Source organism: Dermacentor albipictus, chromosome 1, assembly GCF_038994185.2.
Source record: "Dermacentor albipictus isolate Rhodes 1998 colony chromosome 1, USDA_Dalb.pri_finalv2, whole genome shotgun sequence".
NCBI lineage: Eukaryota > Metazoa > Arthropoda > Arachnida > Ixodida > Ixodidae > Dermacentor > Dermacentor albipictus.
Genome location: NC_091821.1, coordinates 249,013,137 through 249,027,796, shown reverse-complemented (window position 1 = coordinate 249,027,796; position 14,660 = coordinate 249,013,137). Strand labels below are relative to the sequence as shown.

The following is a 14,660-nucleotide window of genomic DNA, read 5'->3' as shown; positions in this document are numbered from 1 at the left end:
ATCCCTCAGCAGCTGCTCCGAGCTATTTGAGAAGAGGTAGGAAAATTGCTTCGGGAGGGCGGCTGACACAGCGGCTTCGGTGTTAAGTTTCCCAAATTCTCCTTCAATGATAACCGTTGCGATCGGTAAACAGACACTCTCCTTCTCGGCCACTTGCCGTATCCTAACGCACTCTCCCGTAAAATCACTCGAGGAGACGAAAGACGGGTGAACAACGTCCATAGTTGCTGCAGAGTCCCGCAGTGCTCGGCACTTCTTGCCGTTTACCTTAATTTCCTGCACATAGGGCTCCAATAGACGTATGTTTTTGTGAGTTTCCTGTATCGTTGCAAAAGCAATTCTCTCTGGGCAGCTTGCAGCGATGTGCCCTTGCTTTTTGCAATTGTAGCAGGTTAACGGTCTCCGTTTTTCAAAAGAACGCGTCATTTCGTTTCGCTGTTTCGGACCATCGTCATCATTCTGAGATGCATTCTGTCCATCCCTTACAGTTTCTTTGGGAAGGGACTCGTCGTCCCGAAACTCGCGACGCGTGATTTCCTTCCGTTCGTCGGGCTTCCCGTAAAACCCATCTCTTCTATCTGCTTTTTCTATGCGCACTGCCTTGCTGTGCAAGCTGCGGCGGGTGTAATACTCTTCCGCTAACTCTGCTGCCTTGTTTAGCTTAACCTCCTTTAGCCTATCTTGCAGCCAGAGCCGGACATCCTCATCAATGCAACGGTAGAACTGCTCCAACGCGATGCATTCGACAATTTTGTCGCGGTCGTCGTAAACCTCTTCGCCCTTCAGCCATTCCACCAGGTCGGCTTTTAGACGAAACGCGAAGTCAACATTCGACTCCTTACCCTTTTTTGCATACCGGAACCTCTGCCGGAAAGCTTCGGGCGACAATTTGTACTTCCGCAGTAGCGCTTCCTTCACATCACTGTAGCTCTCAAACGCCTCTTTCGATAAGCAAGTTATTACGTCTGATGCCTCCCCAGGAAGCAACGCTAACAGATTTTGTGCCCAAAGGGATCGCTCAATGCTATTCCGTTCACACACGTGCTCAAATTTCACGAGGTATTTGGCCATATCCTCTCCGACGACAAAGGGTGGAAGTTGATCGCGTATTCTTGGAACATTAGAAGTGAGACTAGGCGCTGGCGAGCTATTTCGGGTCTCCAACTCTTTCATTTTAAGCTCGTGCTCACGAATCTCTCTCCTTTCCTCCTTTTCCTCCTCGCGACGTTGCTGTTCTCTCCTTTCCTCCTTTTCCTCTTCGCGACGTTCCTGTTCTCTCCTTTCCTGCTCGCAACGTTCCTTCTCCCTTTCCTCCCTTTCCCGACGTTCCTTGATATCCGCCCAGGCCTCAGCGGCTTCCTCAGCCGTTACGTCCCCAGTCCTCATGACCTCAAGGATCGCATTCTTTCTTTTGGTTGAGCCCAACTCAATGCCCAACTCCTCACAAATTTCGAGAAGTTCCTTCACCTTGTACTTCTCCATCGTTCACACTGTCCTCCTGCTGTTTACCCTTTTTGAATATACCTGCCGTACGCTACTATAACACTACTAGTAAGACATATGCAAGTATTTCACACACTGCCCTGTTTACCCCCTCAGCATCCCCTGGTTTTCAAAACACTCTTACTAGGCTTGAAACACACAAGGTTAAACACAATGCAACACCAAGTCAATCCCTGAGCTACTATAACCTGTGTCAGAGAAAGTCTGGTGTTTGAGGTAAACTTCAGGCACTCACCGCGCCGAGGTAGCTGATGCCGGTCAATCCCGTAGCTGCCATCCAGTGTTACGAATTTCCAACCGGTGCCACCAGTGTTACGAACTTGCACCCGGTGCCACCAGTGTTACGGCTTTGTGGTCCCGTAGCGCTCGTCACCCGTTTCGTGACAGAGCGTTGGTAGCGAAGACTCCGAGCCTGGCGTCGATGAGAATAACAAAAGGGACTTTATACATTATATACAGGTTATCATACAGGACATGAACGGATCGGCACTGGGGCCGAGAGCTCACACAAACGCGACTGTTCTCGCACGACGGCGTCCGGCGAAAACGCGTGACACATCTCACCCCAGTCGGGAGCGACCCTCTCTCCAGGTGGGGTCGGCGGATCCTGTTTTCGAGCGGCGTGTTGCTGCTTTTATAATCCCCGAGGCCCATTGTCACTCCAACGGCCCAATACAAAGTCAGCACACGACGGTCGTCCGAGGGGTCCAACCAGCGACCGCGCTGGCCACTCGGTTCAAAGTTCGCGCGCGCGGTGACCTCCAGGCAAGGGAGGTGCGGCGCCGGGCCGTCGGGCACACGCGGACACGTCAAAACACGCTGCTCCGCCGAGGCTTCTCCCGCACGAAGGCGCAGCATCTTGACTTGTGAAGGGAGAATTATGGCGCTCGCAGGATAGATTCTGCATCTTGCAGATTCGGGATCCGGGCTTGTGGTAATGGCACAACACCTGTACACTACCCAGGGCAGCCACGATACTTCCATTCGACGCAGTAATGAACAGGTTACAGATGCTCCTTCTATAACTAGCGATGAAGTTAGAAGGGCCTTGCAAGATATAAAATGGGGAAAAGTGGCAGGAGAAGATGGAATGACAGTCGAGTTAATCAAAGATGCAGGAGACCTAGTGGTTGAAAAACTGGCGGCCCTTTATACGAACTGTCTATCGACTTCAAAGGTCCCAGAGAACTGGAAGATTGCCAACATTATACTAATCCACAAAAAGGGAGACGTTAAAAAATTGAAAAAATTATAGGTCGTTAGCTTACTCCCGGTATTATATAATACATTCACCAAAATATTCTCCAATAGAATAAGAGCAATACTGGACTTCAGTCAACCAAGGGAAGAGGCTGGCTTCAGAAAGGGATACTCTACAAGGTATCACATCCATGTCATCATTCAGGTAATCGAGAAATCCTCAGAGTACAATCAGCCTCTCTATATGGCTTTCATAGATTACGAAAAGGCATTTGATTCAGTAGAGATACCAGCAGTCATAAAGGCATTAAGCAATAAAGGAGTACAGAAGCTTATGTAAATATCTTGGAAAATATATACAGAGATTCCACAGCTACCTTATTTTCCACAAGAAAAGTAGGAAGATACCTACAAAGAAAGGGGTCAAACAATGAGACACAATATCTCCAATGCTATTCATCGCGTGCTTGGAAGAAGCATTCAAGTTATTAAACTGGGAAGGCTTAGGAGTAAAGATCAATGGCGAATATCTCAGCAACCTTCTATTTGCAGATAACATTGTCCTGTTCAGCAACACTGGGGACGAATTGTAACAATTAATTGAGGATCTTAGCAGAGAGAGTGTAAGAGTGGACTCCCGAAGAGCAGCGTGCATACGAGGCTCGGCGAATTTCTCTTCCCTCTGGTCCACTCCGTGTAGGCGCCCGAAGCAGCGGCGCAGACACGGGGCTCATCGACACCTGGTGACACACCCCTGATCTCAACTCGAAGGAGGATCAGGTGGAACAATTGCCGGCTATGTATGCCAGGCTAACCCCGCCGGCTTCAACATCACCACCACCACCACCACCGCCTGTAAGAGTGGGGTTGAAGATTGATACGCAGAAGATACAGATAATGATCAATAGCAGGGCAAGGAAACAAGAGTTCAGGATCGCCAGTGAGCCTCTTGAGTCTGTGAAGGAGTACGTTTACCTAGGTCAATTACTCACAGGGGACCCTAATCATGAGAAGGAAATTTACAAAAGAATAAAAATGGGTCGCAGCGCATACGGCAGACATTGTCAGATCCTGACTGTAAGCTTACCAATATCAGTAAAAAGAAAGATGTACAATCAGTGCATTCTACCAGTGCTAACATATTGAGCAGAAATTTGAAGAGTGAAAAAGAAACTTGAAAGCAAGTTAAGAACCGCGCAAAGTGCAATGGAATGAAGAATGTTAGGCGTAACGTCAAGAGACATCTTGAAACTATAAAAGCGCACAAAGACGAGAAAAGAAGAGAGTGGACAGGACGAAGCGCTTACTCACAACTGAAATTTTTTTTTTGCGCTTTTACAGTTTCAAGATGCAAGAGACATGCCGAGAGCGGTGTTGATCAGAGAGCAAATGGGTATAGTCGATATTCTAATTGACAGTAAGAGAAAGAAATTGAGCTGGGCAGGTCATGTAATGCGCAGGTTACATAACCGGTGGACCATTAGGATTACAGAATGGGTGCCAAGAGAAGGGCAGTCGAAGACGGCAGAAGACTAGGTGTGGTGGTGAAATTAAGAAATTCGCAGGCCCTAGTTGGAATCGGTTGGCGCAGGAGAGGGGCAATTGGAGATCGCAGGAAAGGGCTTTCGTCCTGCAGTTGATACAAAAGATGATGATGATGATGATGATGATGATGATGATGATGTAAAGGGCTACAGCGAATGCTATAAATGACGATTAGAACGGATATGACATAACTCAAAGAGAAATTACATTCGCATAGAGCATCGCCGAAGTCGCATTCTGACGAGTAATTTAGTGTAACTACGTCATATGCACAGTCTCATATCTTCGTTCGACAATTCCTAACGAGAATTTCTCACAATTTCTCTCAAGTTATGACGCCAACATATGTAGTTTAAGGGAGTTATAACTGCCAGGTAAGCTTAGACTTTAAAATTTGTGCGTGCATGCTGTGGCAGTTATTCTTTACTTATATGTTGTCAGTCTATAGATGCGTACCGCATTTTAAAATATCAATGTCCATAATGATGCGTCCCTTATGTAATCAGCAAGCAACATTTAATTTTTGTAGCATAGCGATGACAGCGCAAGCACACAACAGTCTTCCGAGAGTAAGGAAACTCCACGCATTTGCGTACCGCGCGAGGCAGTGTGTCATCAAGTCTTCCCACCTTCCGGTTCAGGAAAGCATACAAAGCAACCGCCGGTTACAAGTAGCCATCCCGACTCACCATTCGGACGGCCGACGGTTCGGAAGACCGCTTCCCTCCCGGAGGGCAATTTGTGATGAAGCACGCACTGGTCGCTCCCACCAAGCCCAGCAGGAGAAGGCCCAGGTGTGTCATCTGCGCGCGAAACAATGCTGAACGCTCCTCACACATTGGTTTATCCAAGTGCGCGAAAACACATAGACGAAGACAAAAGAGACGGAGCTGAACACGGCAGCGCTGTTTTGTTCAGCGCTCCATCTCTCTGTGTTCTTCACGCTCTCAGAAATGCAGTACCAACAAGCTCGAGCATCCACGCTCCTCACACGACAGAGACATCAAGGGCAGCTGTCCTGCAGCGTGAGTGGCTAATTCGTAGGATGTGGGGAGCTCCCATGTCAAGCACATAAAGTTATTATCAAATTACTTCTACTGAACGACTGCCGGACCGAACACTCTCCGAACTGGAGAACTACCTGGTAGTGCCTTTTTAAGCCGAGGTACTGCGCCACCGATCTGACGTCTATGCTGCGAATGTGCATTGTGTAACCGTTTTTGAGCCATGCATGCAATTCGTACTGTCGTGCCGCGCGAAGAAGTTAGCCCGAGGATGGCCCAACACGGTCGAGCGGCTACAGCACCAAGCGTTTCGTTTTGGAGTGTCAGTAAATGCAGAATGCTAGGAATTGTAAAGAAATAAAGTAGCTATAATTTAATTATGAACATAGTAAACAGTAAAATAAGCATTGCCATTTGTTGGGCGTGTTGGTGTCGTCTCCCTTCTGTCCTTATTCGCTGGCGCTAAATATGCTTTCCAAGTAAAATAAAGCCTGAAAGGGGTACGCCTAATTGACTGTTCGTAAAACCTGTGCTATAAGCAGGGTAACATTTAAAACAGTGCACACTTCCACCTAATAAAGATAGTCGGTGCTTTTCGCCTTTTCACCTTAAATAAGGGTAATATACGCACGAAGTTGAATGTTCTGAATATTTTTACCAGACCTTAAGTTGAAGCCAGTCGGAGTAAAATATGCAGGAATAAATCATTAATAACTGCGGTGCCGGGTGTCATATTACAGCATGTATACCGTGGCGCGTGGCGCTGGAGGTAAATATATATATTACATTTGTGAATTTGAATAACATCGATGCCGCATTAAGACCTAACAAAATATAATTAAACCATCCCAGCCAACACGGCTGTTGTCATTACTTAATGCAAAAGAACGGCAGTGGCCTATAATTGTAAACTTTGCCCATAGTACGGCACATCAATCCTCTTTCGTCACCGAGATGAGACAACTACGGAGGTTGTAGAGGCTTTCTACATTCAAAAAACGGTTCCACTTGTGTCAGCCAGCCCTCGATTAAACCTTCACACCAGCAAAATAGCATATCTCGGCAATGCCTTTCTCGCTGCAAATCCAACGCTATCAGTGCCCACATGATAAGGTCGCGATTCGGAGCTTGTTTTTGTGTCTTATTACGCTCTCGTAGTTCTTGGTTTTTGTGTTTTTATGCGCATAGCCATGTCACTAGTGAATTTTACAACTTTTTGGGAGGTTTGGAGTGCGCTTGCGCAGTCTTGTATTTCGCTTATGAGCAGTGTCGACAGATAAATACGTGTGGTAATCTGAGAATAAATTGTAGTTTGAAGTTAGCGCTCGTTCTGTCTGATCTTCCTTTCATGTGTCTCCCTGTTTTTCTTTCTTTTTTTATTTTGCTTTTTCCGCTCTTCCAGTCGAGTATGCATTCTGACAAACTCACCTAAATTTCAGCTCTTAATTTACTTCGTTTCGAATAATAATGCTAATAATTCTCAGAAGCAAGAGCCGTCCCCAATCGTCGTTAGGTACTTCAGTCAAACAGAGCGACGTTGCTGTAATTGACTATTTAAAGACACATCTTGCCATCTCAAATAATAATGTCGAATCATTATGGTAAATTTTTCGAAGTACTGTTGAGCACTGCGTTGAAAATTTTGTTCCACACAACAAAATTTACAAACACCGATCAAATCTTTGGATTGTAGCATTACACATGCCAAGCGTAAAATCAAGAGACTGCGCAAACAGCGTAAATCTTCAACGCCCCGGTTTGTAGAATTTAAGCGAAAATTGCGAACAAAAGTAAACAAAGGCAGACACAGCTTTCTTGAAGAAAACCTGAAAGAATTTGTCCGATCAGATCCAGTCAAATTTGGGTGTTATTAAGGCAGCAGTAAAAAGGAAATATCAAAGGTAAATGTGGATTCTATTACTGTGACAAATGCAACGGGAGACTGCCACTTATTTTATGAAGTACTTGCAGAGCGTTTTCTCAGAAAGTGAAGAATACACGCCTAACTCTCGGTCTCCGTCGCCGCAAGAAGAAACATTGTCACCTGAGGAAGTTCTGGCAATATGGCTGAATATTAACCTTAAAAAAAAAAAAACTTCTGGACCCCTTCCAAACGCGTTCTTATAAGGCGCTACTCTGAACAAATATCCGGGTTACTTCTGTACATGTATTTTCTAACTGTCCCTTAACACTGGCGACATACCGCACCACTGTCATGCGTTGTCATGATCCACACAAAAGGTGATCGCTTGTCGATAAAAAATTACCACCCTGTTTCGATCACCAGCACCTGCTGCAAGTTATTGGAGCATATTGTTGCCGACTACATTTGCGAGTTTCTGATAAGTGAAAATACGTTCTCATAACAGTATAGGTACAGAAAGAATAGGTTGACTGTTACGCAACTTGCGTCTATCGTTCATGAGATCTTTCGTGTTCGTGATGTATCTGGTCAAATTGATGTATAATGTCTTTTAATTTTTACAGGGCGTTTGATACGGTGCTCCACGATAGGCTTATTGTTTAAATTGCAATGTCTAGGACTTCCATGCGGAGTAATTAATTAGATTAAAGAATATCTGCGGAACATAACTGTTTGTTGAAGTAAGTGGACGCTTCTCCGATGTATTACGGGTTACATCTGCTGTTCTGCAGTGCAGTGTCTTAAGGCTACTGTTGTTTTTAATTTACATTTAATTATTTAGTGAAAGTAATTGAAAGGAAGTGGATGTCAGAGTGCATTGTTTTAGGACATATCACCTAGATCCAACCAGTTTTTGCTTTAGAAAATTTTACAGTCAACAGATGAATGGTGGGGTATGCAACTTAAACATGAAAAAAATTACGTTTAGATAGCAAGAAATAGGACACCTGCTGCTTTTTCCTATACTGTTCGTAATAATTCAGTCTGGCAAGTTGCCAACAATAAATTACCGGGTGGCATTTTAACAGATAAGCTTGCATGGTCAATTCATATTTCAAGCATTTGAACATCAGCGCTCAGGAAACTGCGGACTATTAAACGAAAGCTCTGAAATGATCCCATGAGTACTAAAAAGTTAGGTTACTATGCTTACGTTAGGTCCAAGATCGAATACGCGGCTTTAACTTAGGATCCTCACACTAAAAAACATATTGCAAAGTTGGAAAAGGCCCAGAGGAATGCCATAAGGAATTATTTTCGGAAAGTAGGTAAGGTCTGATTCTCCATGTTCAGTCATGCAACAACATATTCCCACATTGGAGGTACGTCGGAAAGTTGGTCGCCTAGCTATTCTGCACGCAATTATTTCCAAGGTAAATGTTTATTTCCTTATTGTTTTTAACCTGCCGGTAGCACGCGAGCGAGGCGATTTTACGAACACTTATTAGCTCCTATATTTGCACGCACTGAAGGATTTAAGCACAGTTTTTAAGCACGAAAATAGAAGCGCTCATATGTTGGGGGTCTTCCCAACGTGCAATAATTACTTAGTTTTGGTACTTTTTATTTATTGATTTTTTTGTTTGCCGCCGCTGTTGCTGCTGCTGCTGCTTATTATTATGTTCGAGTTGTTGGCCGATGTTGATATATCTGTTTGAATTCAGCGTAATTACTTGATCTCTCACGTTTTCGCACTGCAGACTTAATACGTTCAACTTGTTTAGATTGAGAAGTTCTACTAATGTATTTTATTGGCATGGTGTTAGGCAAACCTGCTCTTGTGCTAAATATAGTCTCTGCTGCTTAGGCCAAATCTATGACTAGCAGTATTTGTAAATACGAAAAAAAAGAAAAAACGTTTCGCTTTAGTACTACCTATCTGAGACTCTATCGCAAGGTGACCGTAACTTATTTTTCTCGCTTATGCGCGGTGCGATCTGCGCACCTTCCTTGTTTCTTATTTGCATGTTGTCTTTTTCGATTAAACTTCAGTTACGAATTAGCCCCTTTCTTGTATCTACCTTTCTTTCATCCTTGTCTCAAAGAGTACTCTATACAAGATCGAGCTGCAAGTCGTATTATGAAAATGTGAACCTCTGTAAAAGTTACCGCGTTTAGTTCGTATTACTGAGAAGCGTCATTGAGGGAAGCCTATATAGAAGTCACACTAAGGCAACAGTGAGATCCTCTAACATAACTATAGATAGCTTCGACGGCGTGGCGACTGGAACCCATTACGCGTAGATGGTTAGACAGGTATAAGTCATTCACAGAAGCGAAAGTGCGACTTCAAAACAAAGACTACTTTTTTTTTTGTTAGGAAGTCATAGTATACATACATGCACAAAGGCGATGTTGATACATACCGCACTCAATGCAGCATAATCTATGAGCAAGAATCGTGAGGTCAAAAAAGCGCAATTTATCTTGTTGCAAACTGTTGCTCGCGGACCAGCTCCACCAGTCCACATTTGTAATGAGCCCCAATGATCGAAATGAACGGTTCCACAAAGAAGCCGAACACAGCTTGTTTGTGCCGATCGCTTGTCGGCCATTCGTTCAGCGAATCGCAGTCGAAGCAAGTGCAGACTCGATTGCACCATGTCTCTGCCATATCCATCAGGAGAAAATTGCGCGTCTGAAGAGCAACGTCCTTCACCGAGCTTCTCTTCGCACGTGCACAAGGTGTTGCAGATTCCGTTCCATTTTTGTGAAATAAATTATCGCCACGTGTTTATCCTTGAAGCCAACGGCGCATGTGCAACGACAACAACCCTGCGTGCGAGGAGCGCATGTACGCCGTTGATTAGGGCACCGTTTCGCGCGAGCGTCATTTCACTAGAGCCCACACGTAAACGCGCGCAAGCTCGCGTTCGCGCGCCCACGCATGCGCAGATGGTGCGGCATGGCTCATACGCGACGCGGCGCGGCCACGGTGAACAGCTCCTCCCTGCTATCGTGCGCTTGAGCATGGCTCGCGTCCGCGCGCCTGGCTACGCAGCTACGGCGTGGTACAGTGAACTCTCGGTGAAGCAGATATATATTGTCGCGAGAGGGAAAAAGCAGTCGGTTCTAAGCGAACTGCTATGTACTGTTCGTTTCTGCAGCAGCTACCACACGCACTTCGTCCTCGGCTTCCAGCGTTACTAGCGCGAGGTATTACCCCTCCGTCCCGAAAAGAGAAAAAGAAATAAAGAAACGAGACTTCGTCTCGATGCGACTATACGAAAGTTAAGCAAGAAATAAAAGTTATGGCGGGTTAAATACCACAGGGAGAAAACAATAGAAATGAGAAAGACAACGAGCGTGAGGAAGGGACCGCACAGCAAAGTTAGCCCGTTTCCCCTCGTGTGAATGGCGTAGCACCAAACGATGATTTTAGTTTTATTTCTTTGTCTGGCGTCTTTTCTATGCTTCTGAATATTAAAATCATCTCCTGGGCCTGATAACCTACCAAACGCGTTTCTTGATAGGTACGCCGAAATGCTATCTCGCTTTCTCGTAATTATCTTTCGTGCATCCCTTTTATCGGCGGTGCTTCCTAACGACTGGCTTTCTGCTCGTATTGTTCCGATATTAAAGACAGGCGATCCATCACTAGTGGCAAACTACCGTCCCATTTCACTAACCTCATCTAGTTCCAAACTTTTACAACACATTATTGCTTCTGAAATCAATAAATTTCTAGATGATAGAGCCATTCTATCTCCTATGCAGCATGGTTTTCGAAAGGGCCTCTCCACTGTAACCCAATTAACCACTGTAATTCACAGTCTCGCTAGTACTATCGACAAATCAGGGCTAACTGACATCATATTTTTGGAATTCAGGACAGTATTTGATCTTGTATCGCACGCAAAGCTAATAGAAAAACTTCAACATCTCAAATTCCTTCACATATCGTGAATTGGATTCGCGCTTATCTTTCTAACCATATGCAATTCGTAGTATTTGATAATTGTTCTTCCACAATCCTTCCTGTCACTTCTGGTGCTTCCCAGGGTAGTGTTCATGGAGCATTATTATTTAACATATATATTAATGACATTGTAGACACTGTTACTCAACCCGTACAAATAAAACTATTTGCTGATGACTGTCTCCTGTTTAATGAGATCACCTGCCAACAAGATCAAGTTACTCTAAACTCTAACCTTCAAGACATACTAGCTTGGTGTGCGCGCTGGGATATGCAGCTTAACATTGATAAAACAGTATTTATGAAGATCACTAGAAAAATTTATAAATTGTCGTTTACCTATAGCCTAGCATCCAAACTTCTTACAGAGGGGAATGAATATAAGTACCTCAGTGTTACGATAGCTAGTAACCCTATAGTTGGAACTCGCACATCTCTCATCTTTGCGACTCAGCTTCTAAAAAGCTTTGCTACCTCAGGCATAAATTAAAAAACGCTCCTTCTGAAACCCGTCTTATCGCCTACACCTCTCTTGCCCGTCCTAAACTCGAGTATGCAGCTATTGTATAAGATTCCTATACTAAAGCTAACACCGATGCGCTAGAGATGATACAACGTAAAGCAGTAAGGTTCATCTTCTCTAAATATCGCTCAAGTGATTCCGCAAGTCAGTTAATGGCTGAACACAATATTCAGTCTTTACAACTAAGAAGAAAAATTCACAGGCTTAAATTTCTCTTCTTACTGGGTAACAATAAGCTATCTCTTTCTCCCGAACCTTACAAAACACCCCTTACTGCCTGCCGAAAAAGACATCGCCACGCTGCCTCATTAACGCGTTATAATGGTAGAACTAACGTCGTTATGTATTCCTTTTTCCCTCGCACAGTAACGGAATGGAACAGCCTACCTTATAACAAACTTCTCAGCACTGACTCAATAGCGTCCATTACTATCTAATATTAGTGCTTGTTGTTACGAAATCTCGTTTCAGTTTGTATCGTTGTGCAATATTTATTGATTTACGCGTTGTAATAATTTTGAATTATGCACTCCTCTTTTTTTTCTACTAGATTTCCAGTGCTTTAAAATTGTGCTTGTGAAACAATGTTTCAATTTGTATCTGCCACTCTCTATGCATTATATAGGTGCTTTACTGATCATACATTTGTACTTTCTATTACATTTTTTCCGGAGCTTCTTCTACTCCTTCGTCAATCTATTGTGTTTTCTTTTTTTTTTTGTATGTACCTTTCCCCTGCTGCCTGGGCCTTCTAAGGCCTGCAGTATTTCTAAATAAATGAAAGTTCGTGAATGGGAGTCAGCGCCAGTGGTACACTCTTAAGCAAAATTACAACCTTTTGCCACACAACGATAATCGTCATCTATCTTGACCGCATTTCCTTTCTTTAACGTGGCGAGCCCGGTACTCTCCAGTAACGAACGGCATGCGCGTTATCAGCATGACATAGTATTCCCGACAGGAAAGTAGCGGGCGCGGCGTTTTCAAGAAAGGAAACGAAATCAACACTCTTAAAACAGTTGCACCCTTTGGGGTGTATATTTGTCCCACAACAATAATCGTCATCTGCCTTGCTTTCGTTTCCTTTCCTGAAAACTCGGCGCTCGCTACTTTCCTGTCGAGAATGCTGCGTCACACTGATAACGCGCACGCCTTTCGTGACTGGAAAGTGCCGGGCTCGCAGCGTTAAAGAAAGGAAACGCGGGCAGCACGGATGATGATTATTGTTATGGGACAAGATACGCCCCAAAGGGTGTAAATTTTTCTAAGAGTGAAGAGTGTAGGGCTTCATCCTGGTGACGTGAACAATGTCAGAGCAGCGTGGTCTACGAGAGTGGTGCGATTCGGCTGGGACAACTTCGTAGTTGACTGGACTTAGGCAATGTATAACTGTGTAGGGTCCAAAGTAACCACGCAATAATTTTTCTGAGCGGCCTCGTTGACGTACACTCTTGAGCAAAATTACACCCTTTTGCTACACAACAATAATCGTCATCTGTCTTGTCCGTATTTCCTTTCTTTAACGCGGCGAGCCCGGTACTTCCCAGTAACGAACGGCATGCGAGTTATCCGCATGACACAGCATTCCCTACAGGAAAGTAGCGGGCGCGGCGTTTTCAAGAAAGGAAACGCAAGCAAGTCAGATGACGATTATCGTTGTGCGGCAGATATACACCCCAAAGGGTGTACCTTTGTCTACACTCTTCACTCTTGGAAACATTTACACCCTTTGGGGCGTATCTTGTCCCACAACAATAATCGTCATCTGTTTTGCCCACGTTTCCTTTCTTTAACGCTGCGAGCCCGGTACTTCCCAGTCACGAACGGCATGCGCGTTATCAGCATGACGCAGCTTCTCGACAGGAAAGAAGCGACAGCCGAGTTTTCAAGAAAGGAAACGCAAGCAAGGCGGATGACGATTATTGTTGTGGGACAAATATACACCCCAAAGGGTGCAACCATTTTAAGAGTGCGTTCGTTACTGGAAAGTACCGGGCTCGCAGCGTTAAAGAAAGGAAACGCACCAAGGCAGATAACGATTATCGTTGTGTGGCAGAAGGGGCAAGCCAAAGGGTGTAACTTTGCCTAAGAGTGTATAGGGGTCCAAACCCACACGAGATCTCCCGGGTTGCATGTTATGTTTCGGTGGCGTACACTCTTAAAATGGTTGCACCCTTTGTGATGTATATTTGTCCCACAACGATAATCGTCATCTGCCTTGCTTGCGTTTCCTTTCCTGAAAACTCGGCGCTCGCTATACTTTCCTGTGGAGAATGATGCGTCACACTGATAACGCGCATGCCGTTCGTTACTGGGAAGTACCGGGCTCGCAGCGTTAAAGGAAGGAAACGCGGGCAATACAGATGACGATTATTGTTGTGGGACAAGATAAGCCCCAAGGGGTGTAAATTTTTCTAAGAGTGTGTGGCAAAAAGGTGTAATTTTGCTTAAGAGTGTAGGAGCATCACGTCGCGAGCCTAGTGGTGACGTCACGTCCGTAGACCAGGCCAAAAGGAGGAAACCCGGTGGTTTCTTAAAGCGTAGTGTTATACGCAAATGTCACATGCTGCATGGTGCAGTTCGTCCCAATTTTTATGATCCGTGTCGACATACATCGAAAGCACATTTGCAATCGTTTTGTTGAGACGCTCAGTTAACCCGTTGGTCTGCGGGTGATACGCAGTCGCCGTACGGTGCGTTGGTCCACTCAACTGCAGAATATAGCGGACGAACTGCGCGGTGAAGGCCGTACCACGGTCTGTGATGACAGCGGTAGCACCAGTAGCACCACGTCGAAGGACGATATTTTTCACAGTTTGCTACATCTGAAGCAGTAGCTAGCTGAACGGCTTGGGTTTCGCAGGGTCGAGTGCGGTAATCGGTGGCGGCAACGATCCAACGCTTATCAGCCGAAGACTTCGGAAACGGGCCGAGTAAATCCATCCCGACTTGTTCAAAAGGGGAGCGAGGAGCAGACCGGCTGGTTTCATTGGTGGAACTTTGCGACGTTGGCAATCTCGACAACTTCTGACGTACTGTTTC

General features: G+C 45.0%; 1 protein-coding gene across 2 annotated transcripts in view; it reads right to left on the bottom strand.

The window, feature by feature from the left end:
• The window catches only part of LOC135900181 (oxytocin-neurophysin 1-like), a 77,120-nt gene that overhangs the window by 31,050 nt on the left and 31,410 nt on the right, over nt 1–14,660 (bottom strand). For both annotated transcript variants that reach the window (XM_065429628.1, XM_065429632.1), the window contains exon 2: nt 4,938–5,051. In XM_065429628.1, coding sequence (XP_065285700.1) covers nt 4,938–5,051 — 114 coding nt within the window. The remainder of the gene's footprint in view (nt 1–4,937; nt 5,052–14,660) is intronic.